At 38.0% G+C, this 24,417-nt stretch overlaps 1 protein-coding gene across 1 annotated transcript in view; it reads left to right on the top strand.

Moving 5' to 3' along the window:
* The window catches only part of LOC129244339 (calbindin-32-like), a 166,162-nt gene that overhangs the window by 68,242 nt on the left and 73,503 nt on the right, over positions 1-24,417 (top strand). The window contains exons 5-6 of the mRNA XM_054881959.1: positions 11,991-12,077; positions 17,148-17,288. Coding sequence (XP_054737934.1) covers positions 11,991-12,077; positions 17,148-17,288 — 228 coding nt within the window. The remainder of the gene's footprint in view (positions 1-11,990; positions 12,078-17,147; positions 17,289-24,417) is intronic.

The following is a 24,417-nucleotide window of genomic DNA, read 5'->3' as shown; positions in this document are numbered from 1 at the left end:
AGCGTATAGCGTCCTACGAGGGGTAACTTTTATATGTCGGGATTTGGCAACCCTGGTGTTGCAATCTGGCAACTGACAGCTGTATCGCAAAGTTTGACATTTTTTGGCTTTTACGTACTCAGAACGTTTTGAAATACCAGCGCTATTTGTGTTGTTTACAGTAACTTAAAAGATTCACCTCGGTCCAAAAATGGAATTAAATCGTGAACATTTTCGTGCGATTATTTTTTACAACTTTCGACGTGGATTAACTTAGCAACATTGCATGGATGAGCTTAATTCATTTTTTGGTGATGAAGCTCCATCAAGGACCAGTGTTTATCGATGGTATGGTGAATTCAATCGTGGTCGTAGTTCACTCCAAGACGAATTTCGTGAAGGTCGTCCAAAATCAGTTGTTGTTCCGAAAAGCATTGATGCTGTGCGCGAACTGATATTACAAGATCGTCATGTGACCCATCGTGAGATTGAGACAATCTTAGGCATTAGTGGGACCAGCATACATTCAATATTGCATAAACATTTGACTGTCAAAAAAATTTGTTCGCGTTGGATCCCACACAATTTGTCAATCGCTCAAAAAAAGGCTCGTGTCTATTGGTCGAAGGAAATGCTTAAAAAATACGATCGCGGGGCTTCGAAACACGTCCATGACATCGTGACAGATGACGAATCATGGATTTGCGCGTATGAGCCCGAAAGTAAACAGCAGTCGACTGTATGGGTGTTTCAAGATGAGCCAAATCCAGCAAAAGTTGTTCGCGCACGAAGCACTTCCAAGCAAATGGTCGCCTGTTTTTTCGGAAAAACTGGACATGTCGCAACCGTACCACTAGAACAACGCAGAACAGTAAATTCTGAGTGGTACACAACCATTTGTTTGCCAGTTGTCCAAGAAATTAGGAAAACCAATCGCCAAAGACGGATCACTCTTCACCACGATGCGAGCTCTCACACATCGGCTCAAACAACTCCATTTTTGAGCACCCAAAACATCGAATTAATGGGTCGTATAGTCCTGACTTGGCACCGAATGACTTCTTTTTATTCCCGTACGTAAAAAACAAACTGAGAGGTCAACGTTTTTCGACACCTGACGAAGCGGTTGCGGCATTCGGAATGCATGTTTTGGAGGTACCTCATTCAGAGTGGCAAAAGTGCTTCGACAATTGGTTCAAACGCATGCAAAAGTGTATAGATCTTCATGGAGAATATTTTGAAAAACAATACAGTGATTTTCGATGATTAAAATTTGTTTTTGTTCTTTAATCCCAACATATAAAAGGAACCCCTCGTATTTCGTAAATGTCAAACCTTTAAGCAAATTATGAACACATTTTACATGCCATTTGTGTTACCATTCTCAAAAAAATAGGTGGTTCGAAAAGTAAACGCTATATGGCCCACCCTGCATATTCCAGGTTTAATGCATATATGTTCCTGTGAGCTCGTTTAAGTTGCTTGCTTTCCCATCTCTCGGAGAGAGTCTAGCGCCATGATTAACGCTACGCTATAGAAGAGATGGTGAGGATTTTTCTTCATAGAAGTGATAGAGATCTTAGATAATTTTGGGTGTTTATTGGGTGTTTGGTCGAGCTCTTCCTCCAATTTATGATATGACTCTGGGTTTTGCTCAATGGAGGTACCAACAGTTTTATGCCGTCTGCGAACGGTAGGAGCTTTTCAATGACAGAAATACACTCGAACGAGGTGTAGACGCTATTATTAAAACCTTTTTTATCACTTGGTTTTTTATGTTTAAAGTGGGTTTGAAAACCTGGCTCTAACGAGTTGTAGTATCGCAAATTCTGTTTCGGCTACGCGGTCATTTTGCACACATTCATTTTACTCAGTGAGAATTCTCAGGAGAATATTATATATAATTGGTGCCAAGATTAGAATCTCGTAAGCTGAAATTGAAAGTTTATCAATGCTTATCGAGAAGCTATGCCCAATCATGATCGATTTTAGAACCAAGTTAATAAAAATAGCCTCTAAGTTTTGTTAGCGACCAAACCTCCCACTGGATTTAGGCACCTTAACCGCGTATTATCTTTTGGGAATCCATGCAGTGAGTCTCAACGTAACCTTGAGTCCCTTCTGTTTATTCCCTGTAGTGGCAAAGATTTTCTGTTGTTCTTTGATGTATATCAGTCTCTGGTGCTTATATAAATTTGAGGCATGGATGGCCACTTAGACAGCCGAGAATAAAGAAAAGGTTCTACTTATTCACTGTATTGTTAACCATTTTCCTATGCGCTTGGATTCATATTTTTGAACACTACTGATTCAGAGGGATGATCTAACTATCTAATAACATTTGTAGCGCATACGACTTTTTTTGACGCTTGTGGACGGCGCTGAGTTGGAAACTTTATACTGAAAAAGCTCAATATGAAGAATCAAATAATCCATATAGGATGGATATTCTTGAGATCCCTTTGGATATCACTGTTAATAATCTTCATTTTAAGTAAGTGCGGTAATCCTAAAGTGTGGATATTGGAAAGAGAAATAAAAGGGAAGTAACTCCATGCTGCTAGATCACACCATAATTAAACACAAACCTCCACTTTGATGGTTCGCTCAATCAAGCATAGGACTGAATATGATTGAAAGAATTCGGTGCTCTTGGATGATACGCAGAAAATCTTCCATTCAAACTTCGTCCATTCAAGAGAAAGTCTCGCCTCCTTTGGATGCTTTATCAACTAGGTTTGAGAACAACTTAGTATGAACTTCAGGATATGCCATAAATCTTCGGCGATTTATTTAAAACGTCCCCACCACTAACCTACCAGCAAAGCTTTCGAATCGTTTGAGCTCAGATAACTTAAACTCAACATAACTTCGATTGTCTATTACAGTAGCTGAATGATGAGGTCGAATCAGCTTAGCAGCTTCAACTCAGCTGGCCTCATTTCGATATCGTGGCTTTCACTTTTACAATCTCAAGAGGAGTTATTTGCTTTTTCTTTTTAATTGTCGCGATAACCGCTGACGCGATTTTGGCCGAGTTTAACAAAGCGCGCCAGTCGTTTCTTTCTCGTGATAACCGGCGCCAATTGGACACCGCAAGTGAAGCCAAATCCTTCTCCACCTGATCTTTCCAACGCAGAGAAGGCCTTCTTCTTCCTTTGCTACCACCAGCTGGTACCGCATCGAATACTGTCAGAGCCGGAGCGTTTGCCGCCATTCGGACGACATGACCCAGCCAACGTAGCAGCTGGATCTTTATTCGCTGCACTATGTATATGTCATCGTGAAGCTCATACAGCTCAAGAGGAGTTATCAGCCTTGGATATTTGCTGCATATGCAACTTTATTACCAGCATACAGCGGTTTTGCCTTAGCCTCTATATTCTTTGTCTGCATCCTCTTGTCCCCTTCCTCTTATTACGATATTTTTTACTTTATTATCTATGTACATATTTTAAATGGCACCACAGCGGAAGGTTCCTTCGCCCAATTGCCTAAGTACGTCCCCTGGAGGCAGCCACCTAACTAAGACTAAAGTACTCGTTGGAGAGAAGTCTTAAGACGCCCAAGCTGCAAGTAAAATGTTACGAATTCATTCTCTTGGGAATATTGCTTTTCTTTGTAAGAGTAGTGTTTTTTTTTTTTAATTTCGAGTATCTACTTGAAGTTTATTCTTTTTACTACATTTCCCAGCTTCTACACTTCCATATACTTATACGTATATATTTTCATTTCATAAGAAAAATTTTCTCTCTTGCTTTGCTTGATTTACAATTTCGTATTTTTTTACTGTTTCGCTGCTACACTGGCGTACTCATAAAGAGCAAGTTTATCTTCCCCTTAACTTTAATTCGATTCCTTTGCAATTTTTCGAACTAAATTACCCGCTATGAAATTGCAATTTACAACAATGCAGAAATGCACAGTTGCCCTTCGTTGGAGAGTAGTTTTTGCGGTACTTCAAGTCAACCCTGGCCACTGCAGCTTGTATGTTTTGACTACTTTTTTGTATGCCCTTACTTTTCGTTTGCTCTCCAGCTAAAGTAGCAGCATTTTGTAATATTCAATTTTTTTTAATTTCTCTTGGCAGCCAATGTGTTGCATTTTAAAATTCCATCATGCGAAACTTTAGCGCTGTAAGCAGCTGCAAGTTGGCTGTCAGCAGGCGTTACTGCAACACTTGCAACATGAATGCGTAAAAATGTGAAGTTTTTTCCGCAAGTGCTTATTTTGCTGCACAACTTTTTTGCACTCTTTTGCAAACTTTTGCACTTGTTTGCACATTTCTTACGTCTTTTAATCTTTTTTACATTTTTCTTCATTTTTCACATAACACTTTTTTCATTAGCTTCCTCTCCTTTCCTATATCTTTTCTATCACTTTCACTTCGCTTTCATGTTCCCGCAGCACTTACTGCTGCTCCTTGGCTCTTGTGTAACTTAACAGTGCGAAGAAAATGGAATGTAGAAAATTGAAGTAACGCCGTGTCATGCATTTCATGCCTGCCTTCGTCGTATTCGAATGGATTATGCAGAATGTGGCAGCTCCACTACACGCTTCGTTGCATGCTTACTTGTTATCCTAACGCTTAGCTGCAGTTTTTCATAACCACTTTCTTGAGGGCACATTCGAAAAGTTTGACAATATGTCGTCGTATTTCCGCTACTGCGATGCTACTGCGAGTCTACTGCGCTGCGGTTTCCGCACCTGCATCTCTCACACAAATATGTGGGATATCTATGCAATCTCATACACACACACACACACACACACACATTTCCGTTTATAGTCGCATGTGAAAAGGATGATGCTTAGCAATTTTGCATTTGACTGCTTTTGTGTGTTGGCGGAATTTTAATTTTCTTCCGCTGTCATCTGAAATTGAATTCCGTTTTAGTAGCTGCGTGTCTTGGCTGTGTGTGGCTAATGACTCTGTCGCTAAATTGATGATGAAACTTTGCATGAATGCTGTATTCGTTAGAAAATGAATATTGAAGATTAGCTTCGTTTGTAGGGATCTAGTAATTGCTAATAAGTAATGAAATCGTGCACGCACAAAGTGTTTCGAAAGGAGGTTAATATGGGAAATAAACTGAGTGAGAACCGAAAGCAGACACAAAACCGATAAAGTGGAAGCAAAAAGAAAAAAAAACCAAAAGGAAGCAAACAATAAATAACCAGACACGAGCTCATTTACAAGCTCGCAATTTAACTGAAAAACCCCTTTGTCAGCCAAAAAATATTTTAATTCAAATTTCCATTAAAATTGAGATCCATGATTCCAATTCTAGTGATTCCAGTATTTTGGACATTATCGCATATTTTTTCGAAAATTGCTTTATATGTAGTCTTGAGTATTGCGAAGTTTACTGAGAATGTTTTTATAAATAATAACTTTATAAATTAATTATTTTGATATATTTTAAATGCTGAAAGTTTTGGTACAGTATTTTTTAAAGTGAAATATGAAATTTAGTTTTTAAAAATTTATTTTCGAAAAGAATACTTTTTTTAGCGCAAAATTGTTGAAAATAAATTTATTTCTTTAAAATTGTTGGGGGAAAAATATATTTCATATATCAAAATTGTTTTGGAAAAGTGTTATACATTTTTTTCAAAATTTTTTGGAATTTTTTTTTCGTCTTTTAAGGAAAACAAATCTAAGATTTCGTGCATGAAAATTTGTTTGGAAAAGTATTATATATTTCTTTTCAAAATTTTGGGAAATTTTTTTTTTATCTTTTAAGAAAAACAAATCAAAGATTTTTTTTCATATTTTTATTCAATTGTTGGGGGAAAAATTTATTTCATGTATCAAAATTTTTTGGAAAATTTTATTTCAAAATTTTTGGTAATTCTTTTTTTTTTTGTCTTCTAAGAAAAACAAATCAAAGATTTTTTTTCATATTTTTGCAATTAATAGCATCAGTAATCCCTAAAAGTTGTATACTGCGGTTATATTCATATTCGTTCAGCAAACCAGTGAAAAATCATTGCAAAGTGCTGCTCTGGCGAAACGCTAGCATACTCGTACGTACTCGTATTTTATATCTATTTGCAAATCTATAAAATATAAAAAGTGTATTTTATTCTAAAAAGTGAAAAAAATTGTAAACAAGTTAAAAAGAACTGAAGATTTTACTTCCACTTCCACTTTAAAAATTATGTAATTTTTTAATTCTTTCAGTTCTTTTCTTATTTGACAAATATATTCAATCCTTCAAATAAACCAATTTTTGAAAAAATTACCTTCAATGTCAAAATCCAAATAAATCACTTGCCATGGAATCGGTCAAATGCAAAACTTATTTGTAAAATACATTTCTCTAGAGAAAGCAACAAAAAGAAAAACCACACTCATGTGTAATCTTGAAACTTAGGCTCAAAACCCTCTTAAAAATCAGAAAAAATCTTACTACGAGTAGTTAAAATGCAAAATTTTTTCATATAAAATATATATTACGAGTTTCGATAGTTCTGAGCTATTATTGAGTTTTAATTCAGTGATCGTGTTTGTTATTATGTATTGACGTGAAATAGTTACAAAATCAATTGTTTTTTTTACATATTTTTTTGTAGTAGTGTGACACCAAAGTAAGCGTCTTAACAGGATTTTGGCTCTTCAGGACATCCTAAACTGATTATTATTCTGTAGCCTTGTCATTCTGGCAGGTGCTACTTTTGTTTCTTTTAAGCCCTAACTTTCCATACTACAGTCTGATTTCCACCCGAAAAACATACCTTTTTTTCAAAAGTCCGTCATTTTGTTATTTTTCAACAAATTTTCCCATGGCGCCTTCAGTACCATAAAAATCTTCTTCCCTGTTAATCCGGACTTGGCCATCACTTAGGCCGACACACCGTGACTTAAGCATAATTTTTTCAGTTATTATTCCCGCGTATGATTCATTTTTCATTGCAATTTACCATCTAATTCAAAACTGGAGCAACTTCTTGAGTATCAGTTAAAAATCACAGGCCTTAATTCAGTCCCAAAAGTTTTTTTGCATTCGATTTAGAGTTTTTTTCTGCAGGACTTTCTTTTTATTGAGACTAGGCTTGTGCACTTGTAAATGGCTTCAAATGATTTTTTACGTATAGTCTTCCCGTCCTTGGCAATCTAATAAGTATTCACGCTCCAACTGGCCTACCAGAGCGTACTTTATCTTCGACATCTATATTGCCGCAAAGCAGTTTTTTGAAAGTGAAATTTATTGTTGCATTTGATGTTGTATTGGATATGATTGGATAAACAACACAAATTTTGTTGATCGTCTACACAGTCTTTTCACTTTAGTTGTACAGGTGCTGAAGGACGCAGCGAATTTTCACAAAATGTCAATAAAATCGCCGTATAGTACTGGTATAACCTCTCCAAATCTGCCTATCGGAAAATGGTTAGAACTTCTTACTATTAATATACAATATTACGTTGTAGGTTAATTTGAATGAATATCCAATTAGATGATCGCCAGCATGAGCCAGTGGACAGGTATTTCGCGAATAGACTCTTACAATCCTTCACTAAAGCAGTCTGAATGTCATAATGGTAGATTGAAGCATGTCGGCATACTTTAAGTTTACTTCATTTTAAAATCTCTCTTCTTTCTCTAATTTGCACTGCATTAGCAAACAAAACCCTATATCCTAAAGACATGCACTTGAACTCTGCTGATCACTACTGAAGGCTCAGCTAACTAAGACTTATATTTTGTCTACTCAAAAGAGAGTCTCAGTTCTTTTGGATGTTCATTAACAGGGCAGACAAATAATTTTTTATGCTTTTTGGCGCCTTACCCTTTTAATAATTTCACCAGTAATAGCGAAGCACAAATACCCACAATTGCTAGAATTTAAATTGCACTTTCACTTGACATTTTCATAGATATGAGATATTCGCGTACATTTGAACAATTTCGTGGAGAGACAATTGTGGAGCGCACGCTTTCACGAATTTGAATTTGTCTCACTTTCACCTCTGTGCAATTACACCGAGTTAGCAGCTGTTTAGCGCCTCAAAGTATGCATGGAAAATATGAGTGTTAAAATTCAACTGTGTGCACGTAAGCAATGACAGCAAAATCTGCCATACCATAAGCTGTGTGCTAAGTGTATGCGGTTATGAGTGGAGCCATCTAGCACCTGGCAGCATGGCAAATGCAAATATAAGTCATGTGTGGCTGAGTTTTGTGCTTGCGCTATTCATTGGTGTAAGTAACAGTGTTTGGATTCAGTTTGTCACGGCAACTCAAGAGATTTACGTAATATGAGGAAAATTAAATGACGAAATTTTCCACGGAAAATTTTCTTGAAAATTTAAGATAAATAAAAATGTTTAAAGCAAAGCTCTGCAGCGTTGACAAAACGGTGGCATCTTATAATTCAATATTCAATGCGTTAAATAATTATAACACTTGGACTTAGTGACAATTTTAGACAAGTTGCTTGCTTTATATTTAATTTTAAAAATAATACTAATTAATAAAAAAACTTGATTATAATAACAGAAGCAATAAATAATGAAGTCAATAAAAAACACTTAAATATTTTTTTATGAAGATATAAAAAAAAAAACTTTAAGTTAGTTTGTTCAGAGATTAGGCATCAATGGGTTAATATTCCTTCGGAAATTTTTTGGAAACCATGGTTCGAAGTATGCCAAAGCATCTGCGTGCACTAATTCAGAGCAAAGGTGGGAATACCAGCTACTAATTTAGTTTTGGCAAAGCAGATGGCGCAAAAGCTTGGACGATGACAACATCCGATGAATCGACGCTTCGAGTGTTTGAGCGAAAGATTCTGTATAAGATTTTTGGATCTTTGCACGTTGGCAACGGCGAATATCGCAGGCGATGGAACGTTGTCCAGTATGAGCTTTACGACGACATAGACATAGCACAGCGAATAAAGATCCAGCGGCTACGTTGGCGGGGTCATGTCGTCCGAATGGCGGCAAACGCTCCGGCTCTGATAGTATTCGATGCGGTACCAGCTGGTGGTAGCAGAGTAAGAGGAAGACCTCCGCTGCGTTTTAAAAATCAGGTGGAAAAGGATTTGGCTTCACTTGGTGTGTCCAATTGGTGCCGGTTAGCACGAGAAAGAAACGATTGGCGCGCTTCGTTAAATTCGGCCAAAATCGCGTAAGCGGTTAATACGCCAATTAAGAAGGAGAAGAAATTTAGTTTTGCCAGTTTATATTGTCATCCAACGCCTTTTGTCTTAGAATCCTTATTTTTAAATTATATTACAAAAATAATATTTTTCGTTTGAACTCTGGAAGTGATTCTCTTCTTACACGAATTCGATTTATCACGAAATAAAAAGAAAAAAAAAAAATTTTTACACGAATTGTTTTGTTTTAACACGAAAAAAAGGAAAATCCCTCTTGCTCTCGCCGTTTAATGACTTATTTTTGATAATATATTGAATGAATTAAAATGTGAAATCACGAAATAAGTTTTTAAGTGAACTCTTAAAAGAATTGTTTAATATTGTTTTGACCTAACTCTCTTTTTACACGAAATTTTTTTTACACAATTTTTTTGGTAAAAAGGTGTACTTTTATGTTTTTGTTATTCAGATAGCTTCAAAAATGTGATAGTACCACGTGAATTAATATTCATTTATTTTAATAAATCGGCACTTAAATAACCATTGAGAAATTTATACTTTCATTGGATGCCTAGTGTAGTTCATTCTCCTTCGACAATCATATAAGTCCACGTTTCGAACTTTCTGTAAATTATAAAAAAATCCACAAATTTTCATTTTTTAATAATTTTTTTTTTAATTTCTTTTAAATTAAACATTTTTATATATATTTATTAAATTTTTAGTACAAAATATACTTTATAGAAAATTTTTTTAAAGTTTTTAAATTCTCTTACTTTTATAATGTTACTTTGCCAGCTTAAAACTGGGGGTCCTTCCATTGGCGGGGAAATATTAAGACGCACACCATAAAAATTGAAGAAGGAGTTCGGTCAAATGCCAAAAAAGGGTATAAGCGCCATATATATATATATAAACGAGGGTTACGCTTGTTGACGTAACCGCTTATATCTACTGGGTACCTGGTCAGAAAGGCATTATGGGGAACGAAATAGTAGATGAGATAGTAAAAGTGCTGTTGGACTACCTTTTGAGCAATACGGACCAAAAGGTCTATGCGCGGCTTATTGCCAACCAGGCTAACCTAACCTAACCTAACCACTTAAATGGAATTGCCCCTCATCGCTCATAATGATTTTCGACACAAAATCGTCCTATTCATTTTTAAGATTGCGGATGGCTTGACCTTAATTCACACGCTACTGACGGTCAGCAGGCATAAACAGATACACTGTTTGCGATTTGTAGAGAAACTTGTGTAAGTTTTTTCACTAAAACTCACTTAGGACTCGTCTAGTGATGTCAAATGGCATGGCTCTTTGGCTAGTTGATGCTTCTTCGATTTCAACGATATCGGCAGCCACATCTGTGATGATCTTGGCAGAAGGACCAGTGCGATAGCAGTCATGCTTTGCAAGAATCCGTGTGGTTCCAGCCTGTTCGAATTGAGCAGATAAGCACCGAAATGTTTGGCCAGTTGGCGCGACACGATTTGGAAATCGACGGCGATATTCAAGCTGCATCAAAACCAAAAAAACTGACACAAAATATCATTGCTTGTGTATTTTTATACTGTAGGTGTCTAGTTCATAAGTATCAAATATGATAGCAAAAATTATAACCTCTTGCGATAGGGCGATTAATTTTGCTCCACCTTGCAGATGAGAGTGTTAAAGGTGGCACGATTTCGTTACGGATTTATTTGTATAGAGGCCTTTCCACGCTTACCAATGTTGTGCACCTACCTTCCTTTTCATTTTATTTTGCATTGCAACTGTTTGTCGATTTGGAGAGAGTCCAAAAAACTTCCTTAAATCCCTTGAATCTAAGCCAGTTACTTTCAAAGGGCAGGCAGGTTCTTTTACGCCCTACTTCTTTGAGAAGTCGAGAATTGGTCTGACTTTCTAGACATTTAGCATAAATTGAATTTTTCCAAAATTGTTTTTTCCGAAACTCATTCAAAAACTAGTAGAGCAAATTAAATAAAATAATATAATTTAATACTTACTTATTTATTACATATTAAGTGAAACTAATTTTACAAATAAATTCGTCATAAAAAAATATTTAAAATTTTTCTATATAATTTTTCTAGGAAATATTCAAAACAAAAACCGCTGAAAGTGAAATATAATATTAATAAATTCATTTCAAAATTAATTTGCCACAGATCCGCAAAGTTAAGTCAAAAGTAAAATAAATTCCACGCCCCTCTCACTTAATTTTTATTTCTCTGCATTATTACTCCTGTGCGATATTGCTAGGCTTTAATCGTGGTAAGCCTCGTTTGACTGCGCAATGCACGCTCCATTAGAACGACTGCCAAATGCCCACACCGATACGCTGATTTCAACAAAATACACATATACATACATACAAATGCAGTTAAGTGTGCTGCCTTCGACCATAATATGCATTTTTATATGAGAACGAAAGTGTTCCATTACAACAGCACCAGCATCATCACCACCACTGATGACAATTTTTTGCTTTGCAATTTCTGCGCTACAAAATTCCAATTTTTACTTCGAATTCAATTTGATTGCGAATTTGCGGAATGGTTGCGCTTGACTGGAATTTACTGGATTTTCATGCCAAATTTCAATTTCATTAAGTCAACGTTAGTGCAGTGAAGCAGTGAAGAAATCAGGCGGCAAAATGGAAAAAGTCACACAAAAAAAATCAAAATAAAAAATAAAAAGAAAGTATAAAAATTAAGCGTTAAATGAGTTGAGTTGAGAGCCGAAATGGGTGTACTTCTCGTACTTTGATAGGTTGTCGATTGAGAGTTTTCCCCAATTCGCTTCTGTAGCCAGCTTTAAACTTTAAGGATTTTCTTTCGTTACATGCTAATATTTTTGTTTTTAACTTTCTGTATGTCTTTCATTCTTTAATTGCAGCTTGCCCAACTTTTACCAATGGAGGAGAATTTCCTTTTACTCTTCCGTTTTGATAACCCGCTGGAATCGAGCGTTGAATTCATGAAGGTAAGTTAAGCAAAATGCAATTAAAACGCTTGGTGAAATTTTGTAAAATACTCGAAAGGGAACTCAAAGCACAAAATACGCATTCGTGAAACGTAAACGTTTAATCAAGAATTTAAAGTTACTTATGTGTGTAAAATATGTGTTTGCATGTAAATTGGAGCTTAAGGGCATGTAAACATTTTTTAGTTCGTAATTTTATAGTTCAGTTACAGCTTTTACCCACATTTTCTAATACATACATCAGCACATACGTGAAAACAATTTATGCTTACGTATTCCGTTCTTTCTACCACATTTTGTTCCTTTTATTATTTACACTACCAATTCGTCAAAGGCTTCTGTGTTACTCATACGCCCCGTAGTGTCCCTTCAATCAATTTGCGCTCAGAAGTTGCTAACTTTGCACTAACACTGAGCAAGTTTTCTTTGACCATTAATGGGGAGATATTTATTTGTAGCAAACTAGCTAGCCAAAGCAAACTAATGATGTGAAAATAAATGATTGCGAGGAATACAATAACTGGCCGTAAAAAGAACTTTCGAATTGGAAATAATTGAAGTAAAACCTTTTTTTTTCAAAACAAAAATTACGTATATATAAATCCGCTTACGCTACGAACTTCCTTTTATGTTTATTAAATATTTAAGTATTTTATATGGGTACTTGTCACTAAATTGCAAATTTGGGTATTAATGTTTCAAAATCGAATAAGCCTTTCTTCTCGAAAATCACATTTGCTCTTAGGAAGAAACCCGTGATGCAATTTGAATAATTGCCTTGCTTTCAACGTCATAATACCTTTCGAATGATATATGGAATTCATTATACCTGAGAAATGTAGTTTAGCCATAAAAGGCATGAAAGGAAGGCAGGTTTAACTCCTGAAATGTAATTTGTAATCGATAGAAATTTACAGCATTGTCTTCTAACCATCATGACTTCTCTAATTATGTAGAGCTTTATCTCTGAAATATTTTTAAATAAACTTTTGATGCTGGAGGCTGTTAGTGTTACTCACTCCGGTTCATCTCAAATTTAGCCTCCGCTTGCAGCTTGGGCGACTCTCAAGAAGCGTCACATTGTTATGTGATGAAAAGCTGATGATACTAAGCATCATTGTAGTAAGCGCACAATGTGAACTATATTCCTTATTAACAGTTTGGCCAGGTGGAAGGAATTCATAGTGCACCACACCACGAAAATCGAAAAAAATTGTCATCATGACCTTTATTTTTGAACGACTTTGACGTGCTCTTTTCGGTGTGGCCTCGCCTTTAGCACGATGTTCGCTTGATTGGTCGGTTGTTTCAGGGTCGTAAGCATAAATCCAAGTCTCATCTCCCGTAATGATGCATTTGAGCTTGTCCTGATAGTCTGAAAGCATTGTTTCGCACACATCAACGCGACGACTTTTTTCCAAGAAATTGAGAGTTTTCGGTACCAAATGAGATTTGACTTTTCGTAGGCCCAAATGGTCTTTCAAAATGGTTTTCACAGATCCTTCTGATATTCCGATCATATTAGTAAGGTCTTTAACAGTCCACCGACGATTTTTGAGCACTAACTCCTTCACTTTATTGACGTGTTGGTCATCTGTTGACGTCGATGGTCGTCCGGAGCGCTCGAAGTCATCAACACGTTCTCGACCCTCTTTGAAGTCTTTGCACCACTTATAAACATTTTTCTGCGACATGGTCGAATCACCAAATGCCTTCTGCAACATGCTAAACGTTTCCGCAGCCGAAATTTCATTCCACAAACAAAATTTGATGGCACTTCTCTGCTCAATCAAATCAGACATTGTAAAAATCGAAAAATGCACTCTTGGTCGTTTGGTAAACACAAGCGTAAATATATTACTGAGAATGACATTCACATGAAAGTTGGCCCAGATGTTATTAACAGTGCTGCCAACTCTTGAAAAAATAACTAGAGTGAAATTTTAATCCCGCGAAGTTTGACAAATAAATTCACCTTACTTTTTGCCCACAGTAGTATTATTTGAGCGTTATGCGTCGTTTACGTGAAGCAATTCGTCTAAAAAGACCAGAATTATGGGCCAACAACTCTTGGTTTTTGCATCACGATAATGCACCGTCTCACACTGCACTTGTTCTTCGTGACCATTTCGCCAAAAATTCCACGCATATCGTTCCGCAACCACCGTATTCGCCTGATTTGGCTCTGTGTGACTTCTGGTTATTCCCAAAACTCAAGAGACCACTCCGGGGAACGCGTTTCGAGTCGATTGAGGAGATAAAAGCTGAATCGAAGAAGGTGCTGATGGCTATACCGGAAATGGACTATTTGGCATGTTTCGGGGATTGGAAAAATCGTTGGCATAAGTGTATTTCATTGAGAGGGGATTATTTTGAAGGGGATGAAATTGATTTACAAGAATAAATAAAGATTTTTCATTTTACAACCAAATTCACTTTACTCTTTGCCCACAGTAGTAATCCAGCACAATTTGGGCTCGGTGCGTTGGCGCGTTATCATCATGCAAAATCCAAGAATTGTTTTCCCACATTTCCGGACGTTTGCGACGTACAGCATCTCTCAGATGTTTTAAAACGGATAAAAAATATTCTTTCCTCTTTCTGACCCGATGGAAGGTACTCATGGTGCACTACGCCTTGGCAATCGAAGAAAATAGTCAACATCACCATCCCGATACTTTTTGATCATAGTGTAATTTAAATGTATGTACGCATGCACTTCTAGTTTATTTCAAAAGCCATTTGAGAGCTGCGAAGATGTTCTAGACGAATGAAATGATACGCTAGAAGCGCAACTTACTGAAGGAGAACATTGAACGAAACTCGCTTGAGCAGACATTATTTTCCATTTTCCCTCAGTAAACGTTCCTGTGGATTTATTGCTTGCATTCAATTTCGGCATTTATTTATTTTCTTAATTTGTTTCCGCGTAATTGGATATGCATTAATTTTGCAAACCTAGCGTGAAAAACACATTTCCTACTATCTGCCTTCCTGCCTGCTTACCAGCCTCCTCGATTCATAATGAATTAGTTAAGCTGTCGCGTCTTCTAATTAAATTCATTTATTTGTGTCAGTGTCATGTCAAAAAATATTTTTTTAACGCTAACGCTTGCTGACGGGGCTTTTAATTTAATGGTTTGGCGAAATCCACACGCTGTTAGATATTTATTATGTGTCTGCAAATTTTTGGTAAATTACCATTGATAAATAGTTAAAATTGATTGGAAAATTATATTAAACTAATAATTTAAAATGAATTAATTTATAATTAAGTGCTCATACTATAAAATAAAGAACATGGCAAAAATAAGTGAAATATTATAGCATTGGGTAATTAGCTATCTGAATGCAGCCTACTCAGTTGTTGTGTTGGTTAAGGACGGCATGTTTGAGGTGTTTTCTTCGCGAGTAGAGAGGGTGAGGTTTTGCTTGATAAAAAGTTAAGCACCGAACCAGTTCCGTATGGTGTGGGTTGCAAGCTCTTCTAACCATGAATAGATGGAAAACGATCGAGGAAGCTTTTGGTGCAAACAAGGTTGCAACTCTCATTGGGAGCGGTGATCTTAATGGTAATGGTAATGATTGTACAGGGTGGGCTAAGGCTTTTAGGTACTGCGACCTGATTGATCTATTGTGCGCCACTAATTACTTAATTATAATTATTTAGTATACCGAGGAATCGAACCAGCTCTTTAGGAGGACGCAATTGTAGGTCTTCCTCCTGTAGTATGTACGAGCCCAGGATGCTGTGCCTTCTATGGCCTAATGCCTCACCGTTGGTGATTAAGTGTTCCTTAGACACCTTTTCATCACAGCAGAACCTGCATAATCTTTGGCTAGATACCCCTATTGTGTTAAAGTGTTTATTACAGGCAAAGTGACCTGTAAGTGCTCAACAAATCTGAGGCCTTTTTTGATCTAGGGTTAAAGCAGATTTTGCTCTGTTGGCATTGAAGTTTAAAAACTTTTTTGAGTGATTAAGGCCGCTTGGGCCGTTAGAGAGTTCCCTGATTTTAGTTTGGATCCATTTTTTGGTTTCCTGTTTTATATTATATTTGTTAAAGCCGAAAAATGTGGTTGGTCCATCAAATAGCACTTCTGCCCGCCCCATTTTTGGCATAAAAGTCGGCCTTCTCGTTTCCTTCGTGCCCCTCATGTCCTGGTACCCAAATCAGTGAGACCCGATTATGAGTGGCCAGTTTGTTGAGTGCATTATTACATTCTATTACGACTTTTGACTTGAATGTGAAGCTCTTCAAGGCTTTGAGAACCGATTGGCTGTCCGAAAGTATCTTAATTTTTACTCTATTTTGGATATGATTTCCACTGTCTCCATTATGGCGAAGGGCTCCGCTTCACTGTGCTGTGTAGAATTTTATGCACTGCTACAACAACAACAACAACAACATGACTTCCACACCTTTATTTAATATGAAAAATTAGGTCATAGTGAAGTCAAAATGGATAATGATGAGAAAGAAACATATCAGCATCTACGACTCATGTGCCATGCTAATTTTAATTCAGAATTTTTGTGAATGCCTGAGAAGCTATCAGACTTTGATGTTAATCGGCTGCGTAACTTTCTTATTAGCATAGGGCGATTTTGCATTTATAATCGCGAAAAGTTACTTTTTGAACTTTTCAACAAGGAGGAGGAGGAAAAAGGTCAATTCCGTGACGTAGCAGTCCAACATTCGCATCCTAGCCAATATTCCCATAAGAAATTGTTGCTCTTGAATTTGCCATGAAGAATTGTCAGAGTTTCACAAATGTAGGAGGTGCGACTAACGAAATCGCCTGTAGAGCCACAACAATGCAAAGTTTTATAGAAAAGCAAAAGTTGCAACTTAAATATTCCCACCTTTTGTCATTTATTCCCACACATTTGCCTACCATTTGCCCACTTTTACACAAGATTTACATCACTGCCTCTAAGCTCACATTTCACTATTAATTTTCGTTATTCTTGTTGTTGAAGTGGTATAGGATTTTGTGTAATTTGTTTATTTTCTGCTTATCATTCACTTCCATTTATTTATGCTCGCTTTTTTTGGAATGTTGCAGATTTGGCGTGAATACGATACTGATAATTCTGGTTACATCGAAGCTGATGAGCTGAAAAACTTTCTACGCGATTTGCTTAAGGAGGCCAAGAAAATTAATGATGTTTCCGAGGATAAACTAATTGAATACACCGATACAATGGTGAGTTTTGATAGATGTTTTGCTATGTTATCTTGATTGAATAATCACTAGAGCAAGGGCAAGGAGTTTGTACATGAAATATTTAATACACCTAATTATATGTGGGCGTATACATGTTTGTGTGCCTTTAATTAGGTATAGTTAACGCTTAAGTAAGCAAAAAAATATTGAAATACGCAGATAAACTTCGAATAAAAGAAATTGTGAAACTAATCTAAGAGAAATGAGTAAGTTCATAAATAATTATTTTTTGGAAAAACTTTATATATTTATACGAGTGGAATTCACTTGGAATTATTCATCGAGGGGCGTTTCATGATACTTTAGTTTTTCAAGGTTATACTTTTACTTGAGTACGAGCATTTAAAAAAAAATTAAAAACCCTTTTATTCTTTTTTGTTTCACAGTTAATAGTAAAATATTTCTGGAATATTCTCCCAAAATTTTAGGTCAATAAGAGTAAAACTTTGGGAGATAGCCCCTTAAAAATTAGACCATATTAACCTAATGTATTACGATCTGTCGGATTTTTTTCAAATTTATAATTTTTGGGTGGCTTAATACGATTTCTTCAATATAATGAACCGATATTGTTTAATTTTTGCGCCTTATTCAAGATACGATGTTTGGGTGCTAGAATTTTACAGGACAATACGTGGCGCAAATGGTACCAAAAATAGTATACTTTTGCACTCAGCACTAGCATAAATTTAAATTTTTTTCGTTCCGCCATGAGGTAAGTCTATCTTTTTCTGAGCGGTTATAGAAAAGTAGGTTCCAACGGCTAAATTTTCAAAGTTTTGAAATGAAATTTCTCCAAACATTTATCAAATTTTTATTTTTGATGTATTGAAAAGTTTGCAAATGATATTTTCTTTACAAAATTAGAAAAAAATCGAGGGTAGAGCCGTGATTGTGGATAAGAACCACAAAGGAAACTTGCGTTCAGGATCTCTATCTATGACGTATGGAGGTTATACATCGCTGATAGTCTCCATTACTCAATTAAGGGGGGACCCTCATTTAGACGGTCGAAAAATGCATCATTTTTGGGAATTTTTTTCTCAGGTAAAATAACTTCAAACGTTTTGTAATTCATAAAGTACTTTAATAAATATCTTGACTGTCTACAAAAATTTTTGGAGAAGAAAAAAACATTTTAAGTATGGAAATATACACCTCGTCCATGGCACCTCATTCTATCTGTGTACATTCTAGCGCTCTGAATTTTTTTCTGAAATAAAAAAACCAAATTTTTTTTAAAACTTTAGGATAATACCTTCGATGTGACATTTTGATTTAAAAAAAAAATGTCGAAATTGATATTTTTTACCCAGTTTTATGTTAAAAGTGATTTTTCATGCATAAAAATTGACTTTAAAATTACAAAAAAATATGAAAATTTTTTTTTTTTAAAAAACACTTAATGTCACATTGAAAACAATTTAATTATCTTTAAAATGAGCTATTGTAAAGCCTGATTGGTTCAATACAGCGTTCTCAATTGTGTACACAAAATCGAAAAATGATGTTTCGAGAAAAACGCGTTTAAAGTTTTGGATACAGGCGATCAGGCCACCCGTCGCGTCCTGTTAAAAATTTTGTCACTCCTTCAAAAATACAGATATCGACTTGAAATTTTGAAAGTATATTCTTAAATAGTTGTAGAATAGATTAAAATTATTTCCAAAAAATCGATTTTTTGACCCGATAAATGAGAGTCCCCCCTTAAGAAGTAAATGGAACGTCGGAAGTGTACGGTAATGTCACGTGCATTACCATCTTGTCTGCATATGATATGCACATGAGTCGTTAACTCAAGCATTCATAACTGTGTTCGGTATGCCTGAGTCGACCTCCTCTGGAACACTGTTTCATAATAACTTTAGCTCGGGAAGTTCGGTGTGATCAGACGCGGATCAGGGCGTTAATATTATATTATTTTGCTCTAGCTGCCGGTACTGAAACAGCTCTATTGTTCGCCTTTCTTCGTCCTGCTTCTGTAGCGTTCGCAGTACTTGCTTGGAAAATTTGTATGCAGCATCCCAGCAATGTTTAGAAATGCACATACTTCCAGTTAAATTACTCTCACTTGGCTGTCTTCCAAGGATAGTGGCTAACTCCTCACGTTCTCTTGCGAATCTTGGACAGTAGAAAAGTACGTGTCGCATGTCTTCAACCTTCTCCGGGCAAGTAGGGTAGAGTGGTGAAGCGGAGAGACCAAACCTATTTGATAATACTGAAAGTAGCCGTGTCTGCTCAGCATTTGGGAGAGGAAATAATCCACTTATCTGTGCCTTCCCCATAACCACGTGTCAAGTGTCAAAAGTAAAAAGAATAGCGAAAAAATCTATAATAGTTGATTTTGGAATAATTTTTATACATTTGACTTCAAGATTGATCAATTTTAATATTTCTCTTTATTTATTTTTAATAACTGTTGCAAAATTTGCCATGGATTGTATACCGATTTCTCGACCTTTAATAACAACTGTGAAAAAATTTAACAACTAGCTGATTTAGATATAACTAAATATCTAATAAAGAAACCTTCTCTTTGACTTAATTAATACTGAATACTGTAGAATATTGAGCACGACACTCTGTGTTGCAAATTTCGATTCAACAATATGTGAAAAATTTGTCAATAAGTTGATTTTACAATTTGTCAATTGAGCGAAAAGTTCCCGAAATATATTGAGAAAATTTCAAGTCTAGTACGAGTATTTATTCTTCAAAAGTGATATTATCGCCTTCAAAGTAGTGCCCATTAACTGCAACGCATTTATGCTAGCGTTTAATCTAGCTCTCTAAACATTTCTGGAACTCTATTTGGATGGTATTCGTTTCGTTCTTGGTCAAAAATGCATGGATAATGATGGCACTGTACGACGGTGCATTATCATGGTGCAAAATCCACTAGTTGTTTTACCACAAATACTCCCTTTTGTAGCGAATTGCTTCACATAATCGTAACATCCAAATAACAGTTCTTATTAACTGTCTCACCTCCTGGCAAAAATTCGCAATACCGCTGTTATAAAAATAAAAAATTAAGCATTGCTTTCTTTTTTGACAGAAAACGACGTGGTTTGTTTGGACTTGATTCATTCGTAGCTTGGACGACTGGATTAAATGTCGTACTTATAAAGTTACGTCTCGCATCTAGTAATGATGTGTATGATAAATATTGGGTCGAATTCAGCCTGCCCCTTTTTTGCACCATATCATTAACTATAAGTACAGTGCCCTGAATGAATCCATAAGCAATGTTCAAGTCTTCTGCCAGCTCTCTGACGGTTAATTTGCAGTTATTGATCAACTTTTCTTTCACTTTATATATGTTTTCGTCAGTTTTCGTTATCGACGGCCTGAGATTAAATTCCTCGATAAACTAACGATCTCTTTTGACGCGTTCATAACACTCGTTTTTACTTATAATACTTTTACTTAATTATATTCTCTGAAAGTCGTAATTAGATAAGGCACCACGGTTTAATTTTATATCGGTGCACCTGCTGCAAGACAGACAAAGCGACAACCCAGGCTTTGACAAGAGAGGCATAAAAAGATTTACTGAATCTAATGCTTACGTCCCTATCTTAAAACCCTTCCAATTCTTTTTTTTTTTTTGACTTCCAATCAGTCATTCCAGATGGTTCCATGTGTAGAAGTCCACGCAAGTGGGGAAAGTTACTGATCGCCATTCACTTGGGAGTGGCCAGGACGATTCTTCTACATATGGTTCAAGCAGCTCACAATGTCCGGGATTAGCCCACGTATCCTCTGGTTAGCTTCCGAACACCCGTTCGGGAGTGAGCTAAAGTGAGAAGGCGAAGCATCCCAGCATAGCTGGTTGTGCGCTGGGTTTGGGACCCGCCACTTAAAAAGCCCCCCCCCAATGAAAACAGCAACAAAGCCTCGGATGAGAACTTCCAACACTGATGACGACCCCTGCAAACGAAATAAGGAATACGATTTGAGGGCATGCACCTGGAATGTCCGGTCCCTTAATGGGGAAGGTGCCTCTGCCCGGCTGGTTGATGTCCTCGTGAGAGTAAAGGCTGACATCACTGCCATCCAAGAGATGCGATGGACGGGGCAAGGTAAGAAAAACATAGGACCTTGCGACGTCTACTACAGCTGCCATGTAAAGGAGCGCAAATTCGGTGTCGGATTTGTTGTGGGAGAGAGACTTCGTCGCCAAGTACTGTCGTTCACTCCGGTGGACGAGCGTCTCGCAACAATCCGCATCAAAGCGCGATTTTTCAACATCTCGCTAATTTGCGCCCACGCCCCGACGGAAGAGAAGGACGATGCGACCAAGGATTCTTTCTATGAGCGCTTGGAACGTTCCTATGAGCGCTGCCCCCGCCACGACATAAAAATCGTGCTTGGCGACTTCAACGCCAGGGTGGGCAAGGAGGGAATTTTTGGTCCCACAGTCGGAAAATTCAGCCTGCACAACGAAACATCCGGTAACGGACAGAGGCTGATCGACTTCGCCGGGGCCCGAAACATGGTAGTCTGTAGCACCAGATTCCAGCATAAGAAGATTCACCAAGCTACCTGGCTGTCTCCAGATCGAAAAACGCGAAACCAGATCGATCATGTTGTGATAGATGGAAGACACGCTTCTAGTGTATTAGATGTACGTACGATCCGAGGACCCAATATCGACTCGGATCATTACCTTGTTGCAGCCAAACTGCGCACACGCCTCTGTGCAGCAAAAAACGTACATCTACCTACGCAAAGAATGTTCGACATCGAAAAGCTGCAATCACAACAGACAGCCAGAAGATTCGCCACTCGACTCTCACTCCTGCTCTCGGAGAGCACTGCCCAACACACCGGCATGCGCGAGCAATGGAGCAACATTTCTCGTTCCCTACGTACCGCCGCCGAAGAAGAAATCGGATTCCGGCGAGCCCGAAAAAACAATTGGTACGACGAGGAATGTCATACTGCCGCCGAAAGAAAAGATGCCGCCTATAGAGCCACGCTGCGATCGGGCGCAACGCGAGCCATGTGGGATCGCTACAGAGAGCTAAAAAAGGAAGAGAGACGTATTATCCGACAGAAGAAACGAGAGGCCGAAATACGTGAGTGCGAGGAGCTTGAGATGCTGGCCAATAGGAACAACGCCCGAAAATTTTACCAGAAAGTTCGGCGGCTTACAGAAGGTTTTAAGACCGGGGCGTTGTCCTGTAAGAACAAAGACGGCGATCTGGTGACTGACGTACAGAGCAATCTTAAATTATGGAGGGAACACTTCTCGAACCTGTTAAACGGTGACAGCTGCGCATGTCATAGAGAATGTGAAGATCCCGATACCCCAATCGTTGACGACGGAGTTGTCGTTCCGTTACCCGACCATGACGAGGTGAGAATAGCGATAACGCGGCTAAAGAACAACAAAGCCGCGGGCGCCGACGGACTGCCGGCTGAGCTATTCAAACATGGCGGCAAGGAGCTGGTAAGGTGCATGCATCAGCTCCTATGCAGAATATGGTCGGATGAAAGCATGCCTGCCGATTGGAATTTAAGTGTGCTCTGCCCAATCCATAAGAAGGGTGATCCTGCAATCTGTGCCAATTACCGCGGGATTAGTCGACGGACTGCCGGCTGAGCTATTCAAACATGGCGGCAAGGAGCTGGTAAGGTGCATGCATCAGCTCCTATGCAGAATATGGTCGGATGAAAGCATGCCTGCCGATTGGAATTTAAGTGTGCTCTGCCCAATCCATAAGAAGGGTGATCCTGCAATCTGTGCCAATTACCGCGGGATTAGTCTTCTAAATATCGCCTATAAGGTTCTAGCGAGCGTATTGTGTGAAAGGTTGAAGCCCACCATCAACCAACTGATTGGACCTTATCAGTGTGGCTTCAGACCTGGAAAGTCTACCATCGACCAACTATTCACAATACGCCAAATCTTGGAAAAGACCCATGAAAGGAGAATCGACACACACCATCTTTTCGTCGACTTCAAAGCTGCATTCGACAGTACGGAAAGGAGTTACCTGTATGCCGCTATGTCTGAATTTGGTATCCCCGCAAAACTAATACGGCTATGTAAGATGACGTTGCTCAACACCAGCAGCGCCGTCAGAATTGGGAAGGACCTCTCCGAGCCGTTTGATACCAAGCGAGGTTTCAGACAGGGTGACTCGCTGTCGTGTGACTTCTTTAACCTGATGTTGGAGAGCATCGTACGAGCCGCAGAACTTAATCGCTCAGGCACAATTTTTTATAAGAGCGTACAATTGCTGGCGTATGCCGATGATATTGACATCATCGGCCTTAACAACCGCGCTGTTAGTTCTGCTTTCTCCAAACTGGATAAAGAGGCAAAGCGAATGGGTTTGGTGGTGAACGAGGACAAAACGAAGTACCTCCTGTCTTCAAACAAACAGTCGGCGCACTCGCGTATCGGCACCCACGTCACTGTTGACAGTTATAATTTTGAGGTTGTAAAAGACTTCGTTTATTTAGGAACCAGCATTAACACCGATAACAATGTCAGCCTTGAAATCCAACGTAGAATCTCTCTTGCCAACAAGTGCTACTTTGGACTAAGTAGGCAATTGAGCAGTAAAGTCCTCTCTCGACGAACAAAATTAACACTCTACAAGACTCTCATCATGCCCGTCCTAACGTATGGCGCAGAAGCTTGGACGATGACAACATCCGATGAAGCGACGCTTGGAGTGTTCGAGAGAAAGATTCTGCGTAAGATTTTTGGACCTTTGCACGTTGGCAACGGCGAATATCGCAGACGATGGAACGATGAGCTGTATGAGCTTTACGACGACATAGGCATAGCGCAGCGAATAAAGATCCAGCGGCTTCGTTGGCTGGGTCATGTCGTCCGAATGGATACAAACGCTCCGGCTTTGAAAGTATTCGATGCGGTACCAGCTGGTGGTAGCAGAGGAAGAGGAAGGCCTCCTCTGCGTTGGAAAGATCAGGTGGAGAAGGACTTGGCTTCACTTGGTGTGTCCAATTGGCGCCGGTTAGCACGAGAAAGAAACGACTGGCGCGCTTTGTTAATCTCGGCCAAAATCGCGTAAGCGGTTATCGCGCCAATTAAGAAGAGGAGGAGAAGAATCAGTCATTCTACACA

The sequence above is a fragment of the Anastrepha obliqua genome, chromosome 4 (assembly GCF_027943255.1).
Source record: "Anastrepha obliqua isolate idAnaObli1 chromosome 4, idAnaObli1_1.0, whole genome shotgun sequence".
NCBI lineage: Eukaryota > Metazoa > Arthropoda > Insecta > Diptera > Tephritidae > Anastrepha > Anastrepha obliqua.
This window is presented reverse-complemented; position numbering and strand designations above follow the sequence as displayed.